At 30.8% G+C, this 19,707-nt stretch overlaps 2 protein-coding genes across 3 annotated transcripts in view; both read right to left on the bottom strand.

Moving 5' to 3' along the window:
* Positions 1-6,425, bottom strand: part of Ry (xanthine dehydrogenase rosy) — a 169,776-nt gene extending 163,351 nt beyond the window's left edge. Inside the window, exons 1-2 of the mRNA XM_071786769.1 lie at positions 5,984-6,425; positions 5,680-5,886 (exon numbers count right to left, since the gene is read on the bottom strand). Coding sequence (XP_071642870.1) covers positions 5,680-5,820 — 141 coding nt within the window. The 5' untranslated portion in view covers positions 5,821-5,886; positions 5,984-6,425. The remainder of the gene's footprint in view (positions 1-5,679; positions 5,887-5,983) is intronic.
* A 4,141-nt stretch (positions 6,426-10,566) lies between these two features.
* Gaa1 (glycosylphosphatidylinositol anchor attachment 1) lies at positions 10,567-15,919 on the bottom strand. 2 transcript variants are annotated; one of them, XM_071786765.1, is made up of 10 exons: positions 15,678-15,919; positions 15,362-15,579; positions 15,114-15,270; positions 14,824-15,032; positions 14,537-14,754; positions 12,420-12,604; positions 12,201-12,322; positions 11,942-12,138; positions 11,699-11,866; positions 10,567-11,601 (listed from the first exon to the last, which is right to left on the bottom strand). In XM_071786765.1, exons 1-10 carry the CDS (start codon positions 15,817-15,819, stop codon positions 11,322-11,324), a joined length of 1,896 nt encoding a protein of 631 aa, XP_071642866.1. In that variant the 5' UTR covers positions 15,820-15,919; the 3' UTR covers positions 10,567-11,321. The 2 variants fall into 2 exon arrangements, with proteins under 2 accessions (XP_071642866.1, XP_071642867.1); XM_071786766.1 differs by having other exon boundaries at positions 15,674-15,815.
* Positions 15,920-19,707: the final 3,788 nt, after the last annotated feature.

Genomic DNA, 19,707 nt, shown 5'->3' with positions numbered 1-19,707 from the left:
TTTTACGTTTATGGTTATGGCAATTCGTGTGCAAAAGCCTTTACGACTCCGGGGGGTCGATTCTGTATCTTGGGACGAGGTAAAAATTACAAAAGTGAGGAAATTCACTAGAGAATCTACAATTTCATTTGTCGAAATCTAGTAAATCTGTTCACTTTTGTAATTTTCACATCGTCTTAAAATACAGAATCGACCTCCTGGGAGTCGATTGTGTATCTTGAAATGAGATGAAAATTACAAAAGTGAGGAAATTCACTAGCGTATCTACGATTTCATTTGTGGAAATCTAGTAAAATCTGTTCACTTTTGTAATTTTCACCTCGTTTCAAGATACACAATCGACTCCCTGGGAGCAGTCTATTACGTATCTTTTTACGAGGTAAAAATGCGAAAAGTGAGAGAATTTAGTGAACTAGATTTCAACCAATAAAATCATAGATACTTTAGAAATCTAGTAAATCTATTAATTTTTCGCATTTTCACCTCGTGAAAAGAAATGTAATAGGCGGCCCCCCTGTTCATTGACTGCAGCCATCTTTGATTGACGTCAGAAGCGAGAAAAATATCATAAAAGTTTCTGCGACATATATATATATATATATATATATATATATATATATTTAAAATATAAATGTTTTTCAAATAGATAGTGTTTGTAATCAATAGAATAGAATTATAAAATATACCTCATTTAATGCACATATGTCAAATTGAATTGTGCTATAATCAAGGACGAAAATAATAGTCATTTGACAGCTGCCGAATAAATATTTGCTTTCACATATTAAATTATACAAAATGGGAGCCTTCGGTGTATTTCAACACTACAACAATTGTTTAAATATAAAAATCGTTAATCTTTTATTGTATCATTTTAAAGAGGTGAATTTTTTAAGTAGGCAAGTTATATAAGCGTAGACAGATGGCCCCATATGCGGGGCTAACTTAGAGATCCTTTAATGAGGGATAGGACACCGAGGCTGCAGGATGTGGATTGGTCGTCCGCCATTAATGGGATATTTCCGCTTTGAGTATATTTTAATAAAGATAGTGTATAGTATATGTCAATTTATGACATATGACCACAGTATAAACTGTGTCATAACTGATAAAGTAAGCAAGAGAAAAAATAGAAGTGTAAGCGCATTGTACTTAATAAATTCAATTTCATTAAAATTGAATGTGATTTTATATTATCATTTAATACTAAAATGAGAATATATATAAAGAATACATAACCTCAACTATAAATCATCAAATTAACTAATATTGATAAATATAAGCTCAGACTATATCGCGTCAACACATTTTTAGTATAAAAATGATTTTCAAAATTATTCTGTTTTTTTTTATTTATTAAATTTACAAAGAGTATAGCCGGGTTTGTATGGAAAATCTGCCCCCGCGGCTTTTTCGATTTGCACTTGGGGGATCGATTTGACATTAAATAAAAATAATTCAGCTAAATTTTTAGCTCTTTATCTCAAACGATTTTCGAGATTTTCAAAAAAACCACTTTTTTCGATTTTACTTTTTTTTCAATAGTAAAATTCAAAATTAATGAATGGTGATTTTTTTTCTAATTCTTAGGAGTAAAAGGGATGAAAAAACACTTTCATTATGAATCTCAGGTGGAAAGCCGATTTTTAAGAACAGAAATAAAACTATAATCATTTTTTTTACCGTGTTATTTAAAAGTGTCCACCGCCAAACTTTGTCAGAAAATGTCTTCTATACTCCTTTACACTCAGGAATTTTTTCATTTTTTTTGAAGTGGTGGAACATTATGAAAAAAAATAAAAACTAATTTTTTTTTTCAAAATCTTGCGTTTGAACGCATTAAAACTCTTATACTGCTAGAGAAATATATAGAAAATAATTTTTCAACTGAAAAAACACAACTTACTTACAAAAATATTTAAAAAATTAAGAAATGCATTACTTCAAAAAATAAAGGACATTAAAAATTTTTGAATTGACGTTTTTAATGTTGGTATCTCTCATTTTGATTTCTTATTGTCTTCAGAACTTCATTGAAGTTAGCGCTAACAGTCTTTTTTATATATATCTAATGTGAAATCATTTCATTGAATGTAAATAATTGATGATACGTATGTTTTTAAAAATAAATAATATAGTATAACTTATCAAATAAGAATTTTCATTTTTATTTATTAACTATTGCATTAACTATTAGTATAAAATTATTGCCAATAATACAGAAACATTATATTTTTTTATTTCTATGAATTTTTGCGTGAAAAAGAATTAACGTCAATTCAAAAATTTTTAATGTCTTTTATTTTTTGAAGTAATGCATTTCTTAATTTTTTAAATATTTTTGTAAGTAAGTTGTGTTTTTTCAGTTGAAAAATTATTTTCTATATATTTCTCTAGCAGTATAAGAGTTTTAATGCGTTCAAACGCAAGATTTTGAAAAAAAAAATTAGTTTTTATTTTTTTTCATAATGTTCCACCACTTCAAAAAAAATGAAAAAATTCCTGAGTGTAAAGGAGTATAGAAGACATTTTCTGACAAAGTTTGGCGGTGGACACTTTTAAATAACACGGTAAAAAAAATGATTATAGTTTTATTTCTGTTCTTAAAAATCGGCTTTCCACCTGAGATTCATAATGAAAGTGTTTTTTCATCCCTTTTACTCCTAAGAATTAGAAAAAAAATCACCATTCATTAATTTTGAATTTTACTATTGAAAAAAAGTAAAATCGAAAAAAGTGGTTTTTTTGAAAATCTCGAAAATCGTTTGAGATAAAGAGATTCAGCTAAAAATTTAGCTGAATTATTTTTATTTAATGTCAAATCGATCCCCCAAGTGCAAATCGAAAAAGCCGCGGGGGCAGATTTCCCATACAAACCCGGCTATACCTTTTGCTAAATTTATATAAAAACTCTTAAATTTATCAAAAAAATTATTTATTGCATTATTTACTGCAATTATTAACTTTTTGTGATAAATTAAATTTATCAGTATTTGTTACTATTTACTTAATTTCTTAATTTACGGAATTTATTTCATTTAATTAAGTTTTATTTATTTACTTCAATTTAATTAAAATAATTCCTCAATTAGAATTGAATTTATGTAGACATATTTTCGATGCAGTTATTTTGTTTTATTTAAAAATGACGCGTAATGCCTGCCGTCACTTCCGCTCCCATTAATGGCGGCTTTGTCCCAACCCTCATTAAAGGATCCCTAGGTTAACTATCCACATTCGAGAGGCTATCTGTCCACATAATAAAAAACACATTATTTATATTAATTTTTATACTTATTTATAATATTATTTATTATTAATATATCAATATATAATATTGAAAAAACTGCCTAGTCGTTGGAGTCAGAGCAGTAGTAGGTACTTTGTGTAGATTTTTTGACAGGATTCCTGCGTACTAACACTCTTTACATACGGTAGCATCAAACTGATTTTGAGTCCGTTGCAAAATCAATGTGATAAAGTTTCTTTTGTCCCCTCAATTCTTTAATCTTTTTTTGTATATGGGGCCTTTATTTTATCCTCAGCAGCGTTTAAAATAGAAAAATATTTAATAATTCAAGACAAACTCATATATTTAACTTGACGTGTATTTTTAAAATAAAAATTTGGTGACGATTCTTGAATCGCAGGATCAAGTAACTGCTCGTAGGTCACTTTTTTTACAGTAGCGAATGAGAGTCCGTACATTTATTCCGAAGCGCTGTTTTTGCAAAAACAAAAAATTCTCGTTCGATTTTTATTCTTTTTATCGCTATAAGTATAATTTTATTGAGTATGTCTATTATACCTTATCCGTTTTAAGGGGATCCTGGAGTGACGGCCGAACTCCGACGGGAAAGCGCCCTCTAAGCGGAATTAAAAGTATCGATAATTTTGATCATTGTGTACTTATCCAACGAGATATCCTACGATATCTGTCCTTGTCAGATTGCAACGCCATGTACACTGCGTATGTGTACATGCATAAAATCTGCGATCAGTGAAAATCTTTCTTGTTAGGCTTTTAATCTTAGTTTCAATGATTCAACGTTGTTCTTTGATCTAGTCCGATTAGTGGGGTACTTTCGATTTGTACACGTAAGCTATATAATTCGTATATTAAACGAAAGTTTCCATGAAGTGATAGCTCTAGGCACAAAGGTTATAGGTACACCATAGTATCAAATATAATTTTTTCAATTCTTTTAATTTTTAGTCTTAGTCTTCAATTTACCACTCCACCCATCATTTCTGTACGTATTTTAAACGTGTTAAAGGGATTTTAAATCTGTAAAGCCAATTCGAAGAAAATCGTACACCTATATAATATAAATATCGATAATTGCCGTCGCTCCAGGATCCCCTTAAGGAAAATCTTTCTTTTGTAGTTACCACCATTATCTATTTATAAAAGAACAATCCATCATTGAAGTGTAAACACATTGACCCATCAAAAATAAGACAGATAGCCCCGACCACGTTTTTCAATCTTTAACATGTTGTGAATTTTAGATTATGTGGAATTAAGATTTAACGTTTCTCACACCTGATAACTATATATTAATTGATAATATTATGAATTGCTTATTTTAATTTCAGTTAAACTACTGTCGCACAGCAAATTTTTCGAAAAATCTGAATAATTGTTTTCGCTTTTCTTTTGTATATAGAGTCTGCGAGAAGCATCGCAAAAAAACAAACGACTTTTAAATCTCTTACGTAGAGCATTTTTCAACTATTTGTTACAATGGTAGAGACGTCTGTCTTTTAAAACCTTAGATAGCAGTACTGTGGACACATAGCCCCCGTAGACAGATAGCCCCGGTTTCCCCTAAATCGGGTATTGACGGAATTCGGGTTCTAACGGTAACATATATATATGTATAAGTCGTAACTCTTTGACGTAATAAACTCTATATATTAATCACAAATACATTTCTCAACAAAATTAAAAGGCTTAAAATAAGCGCTAAGAAGCACCATTTAATGTCATATATCTTTGCGAAAAATAATCGCATCAGAATAATATTTGAAAAAGCCTTTTAAAGCCTCAACTTTTGAATGTTTCGAAGAAATTGAAATTGAAGAATCGCAAAATTGGAGAATAAACTTCAACTTTGATAATGTCCACGGGGAGAACAACATTAATGTGCAAGGTTTACTTTAAATTAGCGCCATTTGTAGTAAAATTTTTGCAGAGAAACGAACTTCGTAAGCTTTTTCAAACATCGCTCTGCGATATAATTTTTCGCCAAGATACGTAACATTGAATTTGATTCTTTTTAGCGCTGATTTTAAGTGGCTCTTTAATTTTGTTAAGAAGTGTGGTTTCTTATAATCATAATCGACACAACTTTCTTTTAAAGACTGATGAGAATATTGACAACATACTTAATTTTGATTGCAATAAAACTTCTCCAATACACCGCATATAGTTATAATATTCTAAAATGTATTAAAATATCCCCTTTTTGCAACTTTAATTCCGTCACAAAAATTTCTTAAAATTGTGACTGATTTGGTAAGCGTGAACTATTTGGTAAATGGGATAGTAGTATTCAGTGTCTACGGGAAACAATTTATACGTTTGTTCCTGTGCATTTTTTGTTGAAGTGTAATATATCTAATATCACGAAATAAGTGTATAATATTACAATATTGAATAAAAATGAATCGTACCTCCTTTCCATTTACGTAAAAGATAAGAATGTTCGATACTGATTTTTCTTGTGGTTCACTGTTTATATCTTCTTCATAAAATTCATTATGACTTGTATTCCCATTGCACACAGACAGTTGTTTAATATGGTTCTTCTCCATCTTCAAATTGACACTGTTGTACTCCTTTAATACAGGTATCTCTTGCACAAATATATTGTTCTTACTCTATAAAACAAAAATTGGTAGCAATTTGAGCGATCCAGCAATTTTGCCTCATTAATGCAAGCTGTAATCAACAACATAATCTTTGTACTACACATACATAATGCTATTAAGACTGCAATAAAAGTCATATTGCTCTTTTCAGCTTGTAAGGAGCAAACAATGTATAATAATCACAATCACTATGTACGATGACAATTAAATGCCGGCCAAACACGTGTACTACGTACTCGATGATATTGAGTAAACGCGCGTTTTTACTCAAATAATGTGATTCTTTTCCTCCTTCAATCGGTTATCGCATTTACAAGTTTCGTTAACGTGTTCGTTATTTACGTTATCGTGAACATCATTTCGTGTTTATGATGGGCAGCGACTCAGCTCTTACTTATAGCAGTCTCTACCACGTTGAAGCCGGATTATAGCTGATTAAGTTGATGACTGTCAAAGAGCTGCTGTGCATTCAGCGTATATGTGTGTAATGTTACTCAGTACAATAGCAGTAGCAAAACGTATTGTGTTGGAATAACAAGTATAAAACTTCAGATTTTTAGTTTATGACATTATTTAATCAGACTCGAACACAGAGCCTCTTTGATCAATCGTCATCAGAATCGTCAATGAAATGTAGGCATGATATAAGTATCAGTATAAAAAAATATTAAAATTAATAATATATTAATAACTGGACAACAAATTTTCAAAAATTCGAAAATTTCTCAAGTTTTTTTTACTGAGGGTGATTCAGTTCATTCTCCTGAGTAACGTGACATACATGATTTACTACAGTTACCCTCTTTTTTTTTATAATAGTTACATTTAAAGTTTTAGAATTCTATAAGGTTATAAAATAGAAAAAAATTGAAAAAATGAAAAATTCTGCTAAAAATATGTTTTATATCGTTGAAAAGATTTTGAAAAAATATAAATGCAATTTTTTGGGGAAGTTTTTTTTTACTGAACGAAAAGCTTAAATGTTTTTTATATAACATATCCAAAATTCTGGATTTAATGATTTGTAATGTTTTGCTTGCCGATTATATTAATCTTCTTCAGTTTCTCTGATTACGTTCCAGCAGTAATCAGCCAACATACTTGTTATTGACTTTCCCATGAAACGTTTCTCTATTTTGCGTTTTCATAGAGGAAGCTTTGTTTTCGTAAATTCGTATATAAACCTTTGATTGCGTATAATTTTTGGATGCTTGGTGAAAACGTTCATCATGTTCATCACTCACAACTCCTAAGTTTTGTGAAAAGAAATTAAGATGTAAGTGCTGGAAATGTACTTTAGGAGACATCGCAAATTTTACAGTATGAAATGCATCTAATATTTTTAAACCATAATCTCATAATTTAGAGATCGGAAATTCCCCAAAAAACTTTTATTATTTTTAAGGCTATTTATGCGTTTTTTTTCGTCGTTGTTGAAAAACGGATCGAACTCGGTATTGATCATAAGTCTTCTTATTTTTGGACCGACAAAAATATCTATAATTTGAAAAAAAAAAATAAACAAATTAATTATAAAAACTACGGATATTACAACAAAACTTCACACCATATCTTCCTAAATTATAGAGTTCTTATTATAGGAACTCTACTAAATTAGCATCGCTCAAATGTTTAAAAATTTGTTTTAAATGTTTAAAAGCTTCACCCCTCCTTATCAAATGTTTTAACGAAATTTTTTACTAATCCAAGTTTTATATGCAACAGTCTCAACCAAGAGTATGCAGGAAATATTAAAAACACCGATATTAATTCTCCAGGGATCCAAAGACAAAAAAAGTATATACTTAAATAGTTACGGCAAATCTAATAAAATGTAAAAGACGTAGATTTAGTGACTGTAAATAACTCTTACTACTATTTTTTTTTTAATTTTAAAACAAAATTTTTGTAAATTGTTTCAATTTTGTTGCTATATTTTTGTTCGTTGATAATCTACTCGTATGTTAAATATCATATTGATAGCATTTTTTAATGTTTACACTTTTCTTCTATGAAACTCGGATATTCAAAAATTGATAACTTTTTATTTAAATTGTGAATTGATTTGAAATTTAGCCCCAAATTTTGAAAGAGAATACAGAATATGATATTAAATTTTCATCAACTAGCGTAGCATTTCGTAGCATCAAACTCTCGAGAACATCCTTAAAGTTAAAAGTTAAAAGAAGATATGGTATGTTTTTTTTTATAATATCCATGGTTTTTATGATTAATTTGTTTACTTTTTCTATAAATTACAGTATTTTCATCAATTTAGAAATAAAAAGACTTATGATCGACACCGACTTCAATCCGTTTTTCGGCGAAAAAAGAGCATATAACAGTCTTAAAACTGATTATAATAAGTTTCCTTGGAAATTCTCGATTTCCAAATTATGAGATTATGGTTAAAGAAATGTTAGAATTCATACTGTAAAAGTGTAAAAGTTGCGATGTCTCTTAAAGTACATTTTCTGCACTCACATTTTAATTTCTTTCCACAAAACTTGGAAGCTGTGAATGATGAACAGGTAAACGTTTTCAGACATCCAAAAAATAGAGAAACGTTTCATGGAGAAGTCAATAACAAGTATGTTGCAATGTTGGTTGATTACTGCTAGAATCTGATCAGTGAAACTGAAGATGAGTATAATCAGCAAGTAAAACGTACAAAACTTAAATCCAGAATTTTTGATAGTTATAGAGGACATTTATAAGCGTTTTATTCAATAAAAAAATTCTCTGGAAAAAATTGCGTTTATACTTTTTTCAAATTTTACTCTTAAATATCTTTTCAACGATATACCTATAAAATATATTTTTAGCAAATTTTTAAAATTTTTCGATTTTTTTCTATCTTATAACATCACACAATTTCAATTCATAACATTTCTTTAACCATAATCTCATAATTTGGAAATCGGGAGTTCCCAATCACAGAGCCATATTAGCATCTTAAGACATTACAAGACGGTCTTGAAATAGGAACCAACTATGAATACCGGCCTAAGAGGCGTACTTCTATTAATGTTACATATAAGTAATTGTGCGCGATATTGTGAGCGAATGTTTTTCTTTAGAATTTTCTTCGAAAATATCATATTTTCTATCTAATCTTAAAGTAATAAAGATACCAAAAAAAAAAATTTTTTTTAACTTGTGCAAATCTTTGGGAAAGAAATATAATTTCAAGAAGAGAAAGATTTGTTATAAAAATTACATATTACGCCTATTAAATTTATTAACTTTTAAGAACAATTTTTAAAATCACATAATGTTATTTTTCATTATTTATATTAAATGTTAAGTATCATTCAACTGTTGTGAGTGATAGTTACACGTATCCCATTACAATATTTTCCAATATCTATGATCAAATCTTTTCCTTTCTAAATCACTTTTAGAGAAACTTTAAGATTTTCTTTCGACAATGTTTAATTTAAAATATCGTTTCGATCAATTTGAGTTTATCGTACAAACCAAAAAATTTAATATTAAAAAATATATAGGCATTAAAATTTTGGATACAACTCAATGAGTTACGCGTCATTCCTAATTATTTAAAGATGGTCCAACATAATTATTTTCAAATCCGTATCTAGCTAAGTTTTCTTGAAATAATTATTTAATTAGAATAGGGCCTTTTCCGAATTTTGATATTTTTTTGTGGTTCTCTTGGTAAAAATCTTTGGTGTGATTCTGACAGTGATAATCGATCGGAGTCCAAAAAATATGTACCCTATCTATTTTTTCCGTCGTGGCTTTCCAGATTTTCTGACGTTTATAGTGGCTCTTAAAAGGACCGGTAGTGATTCGTGAATCATGTCTATTTCGTTGCATCATTTCGGTGTCAAACAGTTTGTGTCAATAATAAGGGAAGTAATTTGTTGATATGTGTACTTTCAAATAAAAGAAAATTAAACGTTTTGCGTGGAAAGTTGATACTTAAAAAAAATAGGTAGGGTACATATATTTCGGGCTCCCCCGATTGATTATCAGTGTCAGAGTCACAACAAAGATTTTTAACAAGAGAACCACAAAAAATATCAAAATTCGGAAAAGGCCCTACTCTAAATAATTACCGCTAGCTGATTTTATATGGAATGTACCTATCTATGTAAAATGCTGTTTACGAGTTTTACGAAAGGTTGTTTATGATTTTCGGTACATTGCACTTCCTGTGCTTTTATCTCATTCAAAACACGTGTCGCGATAAAGTCAAAATATAAGATGCATTCAAACAGGTAATCATGATAAAAAGTACCGTGTCTTATCGCACTTATTTGTCTTCGATTTGTTTGCATTCAAGATACTTATAATTTATAAAGAGTGAAACACAATGGCAAATTTTAAGCATTTATTTTAAGGAATTTTATCGTACTTTTCCAAGTAAAATTTAAGTAATATATCAAACCTATATAAAAGACAACAGATTTTTAATAAATTAAGAATGAAAAATTTACTTGAGTAAATAATATCTTTATTTTCCTATTGATTGCAAGTAAACTTTACCATTACAAAAGTTTCTTTTTAATAATTTGATATTCGACATCAATTTAAGAAATAACCAGTAAGCAAATACCTCATTTAAAATCTACACTAAAAAGAAAATTCATTTATTATTAAGAGATATATTCTTGGTATTAAGGATTTGCACGTTTTGAAGTGCATCGGATGGTAAGACGAATATTAGGAATGAAACGTGTAATTCTTACATAACAAATTACATAGATTTACAAATTGCAATGTTGCAAGCACGAATTTCCGCAAAGTAACAGGAATCATTTGGAAAAAAAACTGAACGAAGAAAGAATGCTTAAATATGATTTTCATCATACAGGCATAAACACGCGTAGCTCGAGGAGATCGCAATTGCGTCTGACGGCACTTCTTGCGACACTTGACCGTCAGAAACGACTAGATGAAATAATATGCGGCGATCAACACTCAATGTTCCGGATCGTTCACAATTGAATAATACGTAGTATCATCGTACGCGTGTCAGCGTCATATGTAATATTTGTAGGAAAAATAAAAACCCATACATACCGTTATGCTCTCCGCTTCCGTTCAACGCATCGGTATTTCACCACGTACTTGTCCAATGTTACCGCGCTCACCGCACACACTAAACTAGTCGAGCGGATACAATAAGAATGTCACAAGGGTTATCATTGAGTGATACGCTATATCTACTAGCTGACGTATTATTGACGAACCTTATAAGAAAATAAGTCGACCTCCGAAGACTCCTTTCGAAATGCACTTCTCCTACTTTGCTTGTCGAGAAAGCAAACCAAGGAGCAAACAACTTTCCCCGGATATTCATCGACGAGTCAAATCAATGGTTTATTACTTAGACGCAAGAAAAATCAACGCTGGAAATATTATCGCTAAGAGTGATTTGAGCTGATGGAAATTCGATCGTAAGTTACACAATCATCTTATCGCGAAGGAATTGCGATGCTAGAACGCATAACATTCCAAAACAACAACCACATCGGTAGCTTGACGGCGGTGGCGATGTTATAGAACCAATTGCCGTATATCATAGAGTCGACGATGCTGAATACGAGCGCCTGCTTATTAGCGCGGTAGCTTCTGAAAAGCAGAGATGGTATGGGGTCGGCGGGGAAATTAAGATATGTGTAGCCCATCACGACGATCGCCGATGAAACGAACGGGTGCAGCATGATCCAAGCGATATACTGGCTACAACGGAATCTGCAAAAGCGGGATTAATGTATCGGTAATCGCCAGGGCATGAAATGGAGGAAAATGCTCGCGACAATATGTAAGAATGGACTTCGATCGCGCTTACCTGGATGCGGATTCGTGGTGCGGTGTTATCAACAATATAACTGGCACGTACACAACGGCCGTTACTAAAGCTAATGAAAAATTGTGCATGGCCACGCACATTAGCGCAGTGGCCAGCTCGATCAACGCGATGACGCAAACAAGTGATATATTTTCATATTTGATTGATCTGCAAATTATATTTATCAGTAACACACGATTAAATAATTTTACAATTGCACATACGTACACTTCTTGCCTTTACCTTCTTAGATAAAAGCGCCATAGCAATGTGAGAATCGTGATCAGGGCGAAACTGATGTACAATGAGTCTTCTGTACGTAAATTGAACATCTGCGATCCGATTAAGGTGAAAAATCGAGGGGAAGCCATTATTAATACACCAAATATGTGCGCCCATAGCACTTCGGAAGCGATACTTCCGATGTCAAATTCTTCGACCTATTCAACAGAACGGGAAATTGCAATAAAAAAATGTTATCCAAACGTAAAGCTTTACTTACCTTATTTGATAAATCTTCCTTATCCTTTTTCATCTCATTCGATATCTGTAGTCTTTGCCAAATAGAAAATGCCTTTATAAATACACTGGCGATTATTAATACCAAAGGCCGCATATATAATCCTGCACAATAATTTTTATTTATTCACTTACAATCATTTAAGCCTGAAAAATTAGGAATATATTTATTATATACAATTTATTTACTTCTTTTTCTTACCAATAGAAATATATCGATCAGTGGAAGGTAATAAATAGAAAAAATACGACTGATGGAAACGCTCTAATAAATTATTAAGTGATCTCACTATACTCTCCACTATGCGTCCTACTTGATAAAAATTCGCTTCTGTTTCTTTTGCGGACTTTTTGAACCCTTCTAACGTAATGGCTTCGATACCAAATCTATAGATAAATCATAGTTAAATATAAAAATCAATATTACTAAAGATTAGGGATCAGAAATTTATATATTAACCATATTAACTCCACGTCAAAATCCAATAATCAATTTTCATTTTCTAGGATTCGAGTAATATTCATAAGAAATAATATTCCATACATTCTACTTACGAAATAATCAATACAGAGTTAGTTTCGATTTTTAGAATAAATACCTGTAAGATTCGAAATGTACTTATAAGTAGTTAATAGGAACTACGATAATGTAAAAAATCAAATTTTTTACAAATAGTACTCAAATTCTAAGAATGAAATCGTTAGTTTAAAGAATGTATAAATATGTAAAGATTTTAAGAGTAGCTTTTATTCTATATTTTTAATCATATTTTTATTATATTTAATTTTAATAATTGATAATCGAATATTTGTAATTATTAAAAAATAATATATGAAAATAATTGTCGCTTTATACAAATGTTTTGATTCAAAGGAACGTAAAATTTTTAGTAAAGTACTTATTAAAGTACTTATTCAAACATATTTAATTTCTGTTTGAGTCCATTTGGAAGTATATAATGTTCTTGTTTTTCAAGATACTCATAGATAATTTGGATCTATTTCGTCGGTAGACGGTGGAGTATACTTGAAAATACTACATTTATTTTTCGAAGTAATCAAAGAGAAAAACATTCACTCTATAACAACAGATCGATACATACGTCTTACACCATCTCTCCTTAAGCCAATTTACCATTTAATCAGCCTACACTTATGGATTATAACAATTACACCATTCCGCCACTTTCATTGGATCAAGAGCCTCTTCTCCAGACAATTTAATATTCTACTGGTACTGGTTTTGCGAATTTTATAGTCTGACTATATTTTATAGATTTAGGCCCAGTTCAACAGTGGCCAGTTAGCTTAACTAGTAGTTAACTCTCACTCTCCGTCTCTATCTAACCTTTGAGTTAAAAAGAGACAGAGAGTGAGAGTTAACTACTAGTTAAGCTAACTGGCCACTGTTGAACTGGGCCTTAGTATGTAAATGACGGTTATCGTTATATCGCACTGAAGATGACCTTATTACAGGTCAAAACGTTTGCTCACATTATTAATGTTGCAGGTATAATACCAAATCAGGCATTTTATAAAATCCTTATGCCAAAATCAGACATTTGACAAAAAACCGGCATAATGTCATGCGTGTACCTATATAATGCATTATTTAGATTTCGCTTAACTATTTAAGAAATATAAGAGTTTATGTCAGTGCTAAGGGAAGTAATTTGTTGAGATGTGCGTACAGACAGTAGGATGGGGAGGGACTACGCCTCTCCCCCGTATAAAAACCTAATCTAATTCCAAGCCTATTTCAACCAAATTTTAATTTCAAGTTTTGAAAAATATGGAGTTAGATTATTTTTTTATGCGGAGAGGACGGGGAGGGGCGGAGCCCCTTCTCCGTCCATACATACATTTACAATTTTTTTTATTATATTATGTACAAGAATCATTTCTAAACTCTTATTTCTTATATAAAACTCTCGTTATGCTGGCTTTTTGTAAAATGCCTGCAACATTAATATATTATTAGCATATACACCTTGCTTGGTTTGTTAACTCCCCTATATCTTTTGTTTTTAATCAAAGAGTTTGAATCTACAAACAAATTCAAATCTATTTGTAAAATACTTAATTCTATCGTTACTGAAGACGTAAAAGATTAAAGCATAAAAATAACGTGTTAGATTAAAAATTATTTAAATGGCAAGTTTCCTATGTTTTTAAAGACTTTTTATTTATAATTGTTATGCCAGTAATTACTTCTCACTTTTTTCTTGTTCGATCTCTTGCTTGCTTGCTCGCGCAAAATTGTAAATTAGAGAGCTCTGAATCAATTCTATTAATAAAATCTTGCTTTATTAATTGTACCTGTGGAAAAGTCCATGATTACCAGTTGGTATCCCAGTGGCCTGTGTTGCTACCATACTCATCAGTGTATTAAAATGATACCACCAACTTTTTAACTTATCTCTGTAATTGACATCAAATCGACGTTGGAAAGAGTGTCGGATCCCTTCTTTGGCTATCATGTTTTGCGCTAAATTAAAAAGATCTAGATTGGGCAGCTGTCCATTTAGCCCTTCTATCTAAAAATGAAAATGGTTTTATAAACAGAATACAATGAAAGTATAATAAGATGATGTTTACTTATATACCTTGACGTCAATAGATGTGATTCTCATTGCATGAAATTCAAGATTGATAGCAGCTTGAATAGACCCAGCTCTTCCCGATAAATCTCCTGCTATTAAAATCCCTTCTTGGCCACTGGTAACGCCATGATATGCATCCAGCCATGCTTGCATACCCAACTGTTCATGCTCCGTTATAAGAAATATTATATCCTTTGCCCAATATTTCTGTTCTACAGACAAATGGCTATTAAAACATCTTTCAACATATTGTTAATTGTTGATTATTAATAACAATTTTCGGAGAGGTTTACTTCTGCAAAATTTTGCAAATGCAAGTAACAGAGCTATTGAAGGTGCAGTGTCTAAATAAATGCTGTTGATAGGTCTATATGGTACACTGACTACGATGGCTTCAGTACTTGACGCTCGTGGAGCTCTGACAATGCCATAAACATTTTGTCCTACAAACTATAGAATTTTGCATATATATGTGTGCAAAGTAGGAAGCATATTATTAAGTAATACTATTTATTTCATTTAAAGTTATAATTATTATTACCTTCTGTTCCTGAAATGGATAAATCAAGGAAAAATTATGTACGTATACATCTAAATGAAGCTGACTGAATTTTGCCGAGAGCCATGCATAAGGCATGCTATCCGGATATCTTTTCATTTCGTGAATTAGTTCATGGTAGTACTGCTTTGACGTTTGTTCCAAGTTACTCTCTTTCGTAACCAGTCCAGGCAGTAAAGCATTTTCGGAGAAATAAGTATCTAAAAATTAAGTTATTAATTTGTATACAAATTAAAATTACACACAATTGTGCCTTTAATTCTTGTGAAATTTTTATTTAGGAGGAACACATACGTACTGTCGTTAAACGCCGGTAACGCCAAGAGCATCAACCATATAACTCCTCCTACATATAATACAAAGCACAGCGGTTTCTCCCATTTTAGTAACAATTTTATGATTTTGCCAGTTCCAGCTCTGGGATCCGTAAGTAAACCCATCTCACTTATTTTGCAGAGAAATGCTTAAAAGTACAATTGCTTCATTTGACAATAATATTGATACTTAACCTAGTGAAATCATGTCCATACCATAGACCATAGCGACCACAGTACAGTAACGTATGTTCACTCAACCCTTTTTTGTAGTTTTAATTGCGCCGATCCATACTGCGGATCGACATTTTTTTGGGCGCGACCAATCAGAGGATTTTTGTAAGTGGGCAGTGCATAGAGATCCTTTAAACCGACGTATAGTTGGCAAAAAAAAATAAAAATTATTGAAAATTATCTTATCCAATTGTTTGGAAATTATTTGGAAATGTTTGGAAAAAACTTTTCAGAGTTTGGAAAACCATACAATAATCACAATTAATTAAAATCAATTAAGCGTATAATTAGCAGAAAGTGTCTAAAAAATATTTTTTTTTAATCCAATCGCTCCAGTATCATTTAGACAAAGTGTCGATATAATTTTCATTATTTAGAAAACAACTCTATTCTAATAAAAATTAATTAAAGGTCAATATTTTGTTTTAATGTCTGCACTATATAGTGCAATAAAGTGCACATACTTTTCTATGTTTTATTGGTAGACAGGCTGTGTTTCGATATTGACTGTAAGTACTGAAAATCTTCAGTGCAGACATTAAAACAAAATATTGACCTTTAATTAATTTTTATTAGAATAGAGTTGTTTTCTAAATAATGAAAATTATATCGACACTTTGTCTAAATGATACTGGAGCGATTGGATTAAAAAAAAAATATTTTTTAGACACTTTCTGCTAATTATACGCTTAATTGATTTTAATTAATTGTAATTATTGTATGGTTTTCCAAACTTTGAAAAGCTTTTTCCAAATATCTCCAAATGATTTCCAAACGATTGGATAAGATAATTTTTAATTTGTTTGTCAACTATACGTCGGTATCCTTTAAGCCGGTTCTACAATGCTTTCTAATTAATGCTGATGGGTCTACAATGCGAGTCGCAAAGTCTTGAGTCGCAAAAATTGACCAATTACAGTCGATTATTCTCCTCAAAGTCGACTGTGATTGGTCAATTCTTGCGGCTCACGACTTTGCGACTCGCATTGTAGACCCAGCATAACTCTAGGCCATATACTACGTTTACGCGAGCGTTTACTTCTGTAGTAACTTATGATAATTCACCCGTTTACGCGGAGCAAATTATCGTAAGTTACTACAAAATCCCGTTTACGCGAAGGAATTATTGTAAGTTACTACAGAAATAACGCTCGTGTAAACGTAGTAATAGTCGGATCTTATATTGATCGTCTTAAGGGCCATCTACAATGAGTCGCAGTCGCAAGAGTTGTAAGAAATTGACCAATCACGTTCATTATTCTTCGACCGCAAGGGGAATAATAGACTGTGATTGGTCAATTTCTTACGACTCTTACGACTGCGACTTATTATAGATGGCCCTTTAATGCGGGGTCTACAATGCGAGTCGCAATGTCGTGAGTCGCAAGAATTGACCAATCACAATCGAATTTGAGGAAAATCCCTACTGAAAAAAATCACGTCACGAAATCACGTCATGAAATTACATCACGAAATCACGTAACGAAATTACGTAATTAATGACATAATTAATCACGTAACGGATTGTTCCAAATCGGTAGGGGAGACCGGGGCTAAGCCGACACTATTTTTTCAAAGGCAATTTTTAATATTTAATTAAAATTTTTAGGCAAATTCAATGATATATATTTAAAGAGTGTTTCTTCAGGTACAAAATTGATTCAGGAAGTTTTGCTGTACGTCGCTTTGTTTTGCCGCCAGGAAAGGAAAAGTGACGCGAAGACAAATTTTCGAATTGAAAAATGACGGGGCGAACTCGACACCCCGCCGGGGCAAACTCAACACTTTGTTTGATCGACACAATTTGATCTGGAACTTATTTTTTTATTGTTTAAAAATAAAAATACATTGTTTATCAAATGAAAAGACATTGTGTATTAGAAACAAAAAGTCGGAATAAAGTAAACAACTATTTAAAATAATGAGAAAAAAAAAGATTAAACTTTTAATTATCTTTTTCTGAACTGTCTGAAAATCAATTTATACACGTTTAAACACACAATTTAAACTCGCGATCAGATGTGCGCACACATTCGTCATGAGCCATACGGTTGCATAAGATGCATTGTTTGTTATTAGAAGCTAATGAAATGTTTTCCGAACACACGCAACAGATGTTCCTTAAATCGTCATCGGAATCGGACGAAACAGTGACCTTTTTTGCGATAATGTCACTTTAGGTTAGTGTCGTCTTTGCCCCGGTGGCGTCGTGTCGACTTAGCCCCGAACGTCGTTTTTTACTTTTGTTACTCCAAAAATATATAAATTTTGAAAATATCCAAAAATTATTATCGGATTCGTATAAAGCATCGAATTTCCCATCAAAATCACTTACCGGTAGATTCGCAAGAGTAAAGCTCGATGAAAGAGTAGACATTTTCGAGAGATCAGAAAAATTACTTTTCACTATCAAAAACACTTATGTCGCGTTAAAAATTACACTATAACTCAGAATGTTACCAAATTCCGTTGACAATACTGGCACATAAAGACGCATTTACAGTAGCAAAGGCAAGTTTCTACGATAGATTTAAATTGGCAAAAAGCCTAGTGTCAAGTTCGCCCCGCTGTCGGCTTAGCCCCGGTCTCCCCTACGTGATTTTAAAAATTACGTAATTTAAAAAACTACGTAATGCTGAGAAACACATTTTTTTCTGAAATCTGGATAAAGTTATATAGGAACTACAAAGTTTGTTTAATTGCTTCTTTGTCGTAACTTGTGCATGCAAAACATGATTTAAGCAAAATAAGTGGTTCTAAATAAAAAATCAATATTGTATATTAATTATATTGTCTCTATAATTTTATTTTTATAAGTCAACTTTTTAAGTATATAAGTGAGTACAAAAGTGCATAAGTATAAGTATATAAGTGAGTATATCAAATATAATAATATAATAAAATAAATAGCGTATATAACATAGACAACTTAGATATATGTTATGGTAACGTTAACAAGGTTAACTCATTTTAACATTGGTAATATGGTAACACTAAACTTAATCACTATCCGATGATGATTCACTGGAATTTGAATCACTGCTACTTTGTGAAGAACTTGATGAATTGAGCGATGTTGGGCGTCAATGACGTTTTCTTTGTTTTTCTTCTTCTTCTGCAAAACATTTTTAACATTATTATTTTATTAAGGTGTTTTTAATTTTTTAATAATAACTTTTAGAATATATTGTTTTCTAATTTTTTGTATTTATTTGTTGAAAGACTTTGTTTTAAAAAATCTGGAATGTTAAGATCTAGCATGTTAATTAAAAATGTTTATTATTTTTTATAAACATCTATGCTAACAAATGTTTAAAAATATTAAAATTTTTTATTTAATTCAATATCTTATATTTTACATGTAAACACAACTATATTACAAATTATTTTTTTTAGTATTTTTTACTGTTAAAGAGTTCTTTAACTGTGTATAAAGTAAAGAGAAAAATATCAATTATTAATAAAAAAAAGTACTGTACTTTAAAGATTAATTCCATTAAGTTACTTGTTTTTATAAATTTTTATGAATATATCAATCTATAAACACATATTTTTCATTAAAAAGTACAAAAAAATATTACCTTTAAACATATAAAAATTATTTGTCTATTGTTGTTTAAAAAGTATTGACAAACACAGCAGGTATGACGAGAATTCTTGAGTAGGCGAGCGATAGAAAGAGAGTTCCTTTTAAGAAAATTTCGTCTTTATTGTATGTTGTTCTTTCTAAAAATATGCCAACGTAAAACAAATTGATAGGAACTAAAGAGTTTTTACGTG

Source organism: Temnothorax longispinosus, chromosome 8 (assembly GCF_030848805.1).
Source record: "Temnothorax longispinosus isolate EJ_2023e chromosome 8, Tlon_JGU_v1, whole genome shotgun sequence".
In the NCBI taxonomy this organism is placed as follows: Eukaryota; Metazoa; Arthropoda; class Insecta; order Hymenoptera; family Formicidae; genus Temnothorax; species Temnothorax longispinosus.
This window is presented reverse-complemented; position numbering and strand designations above follow the sequence as displayed.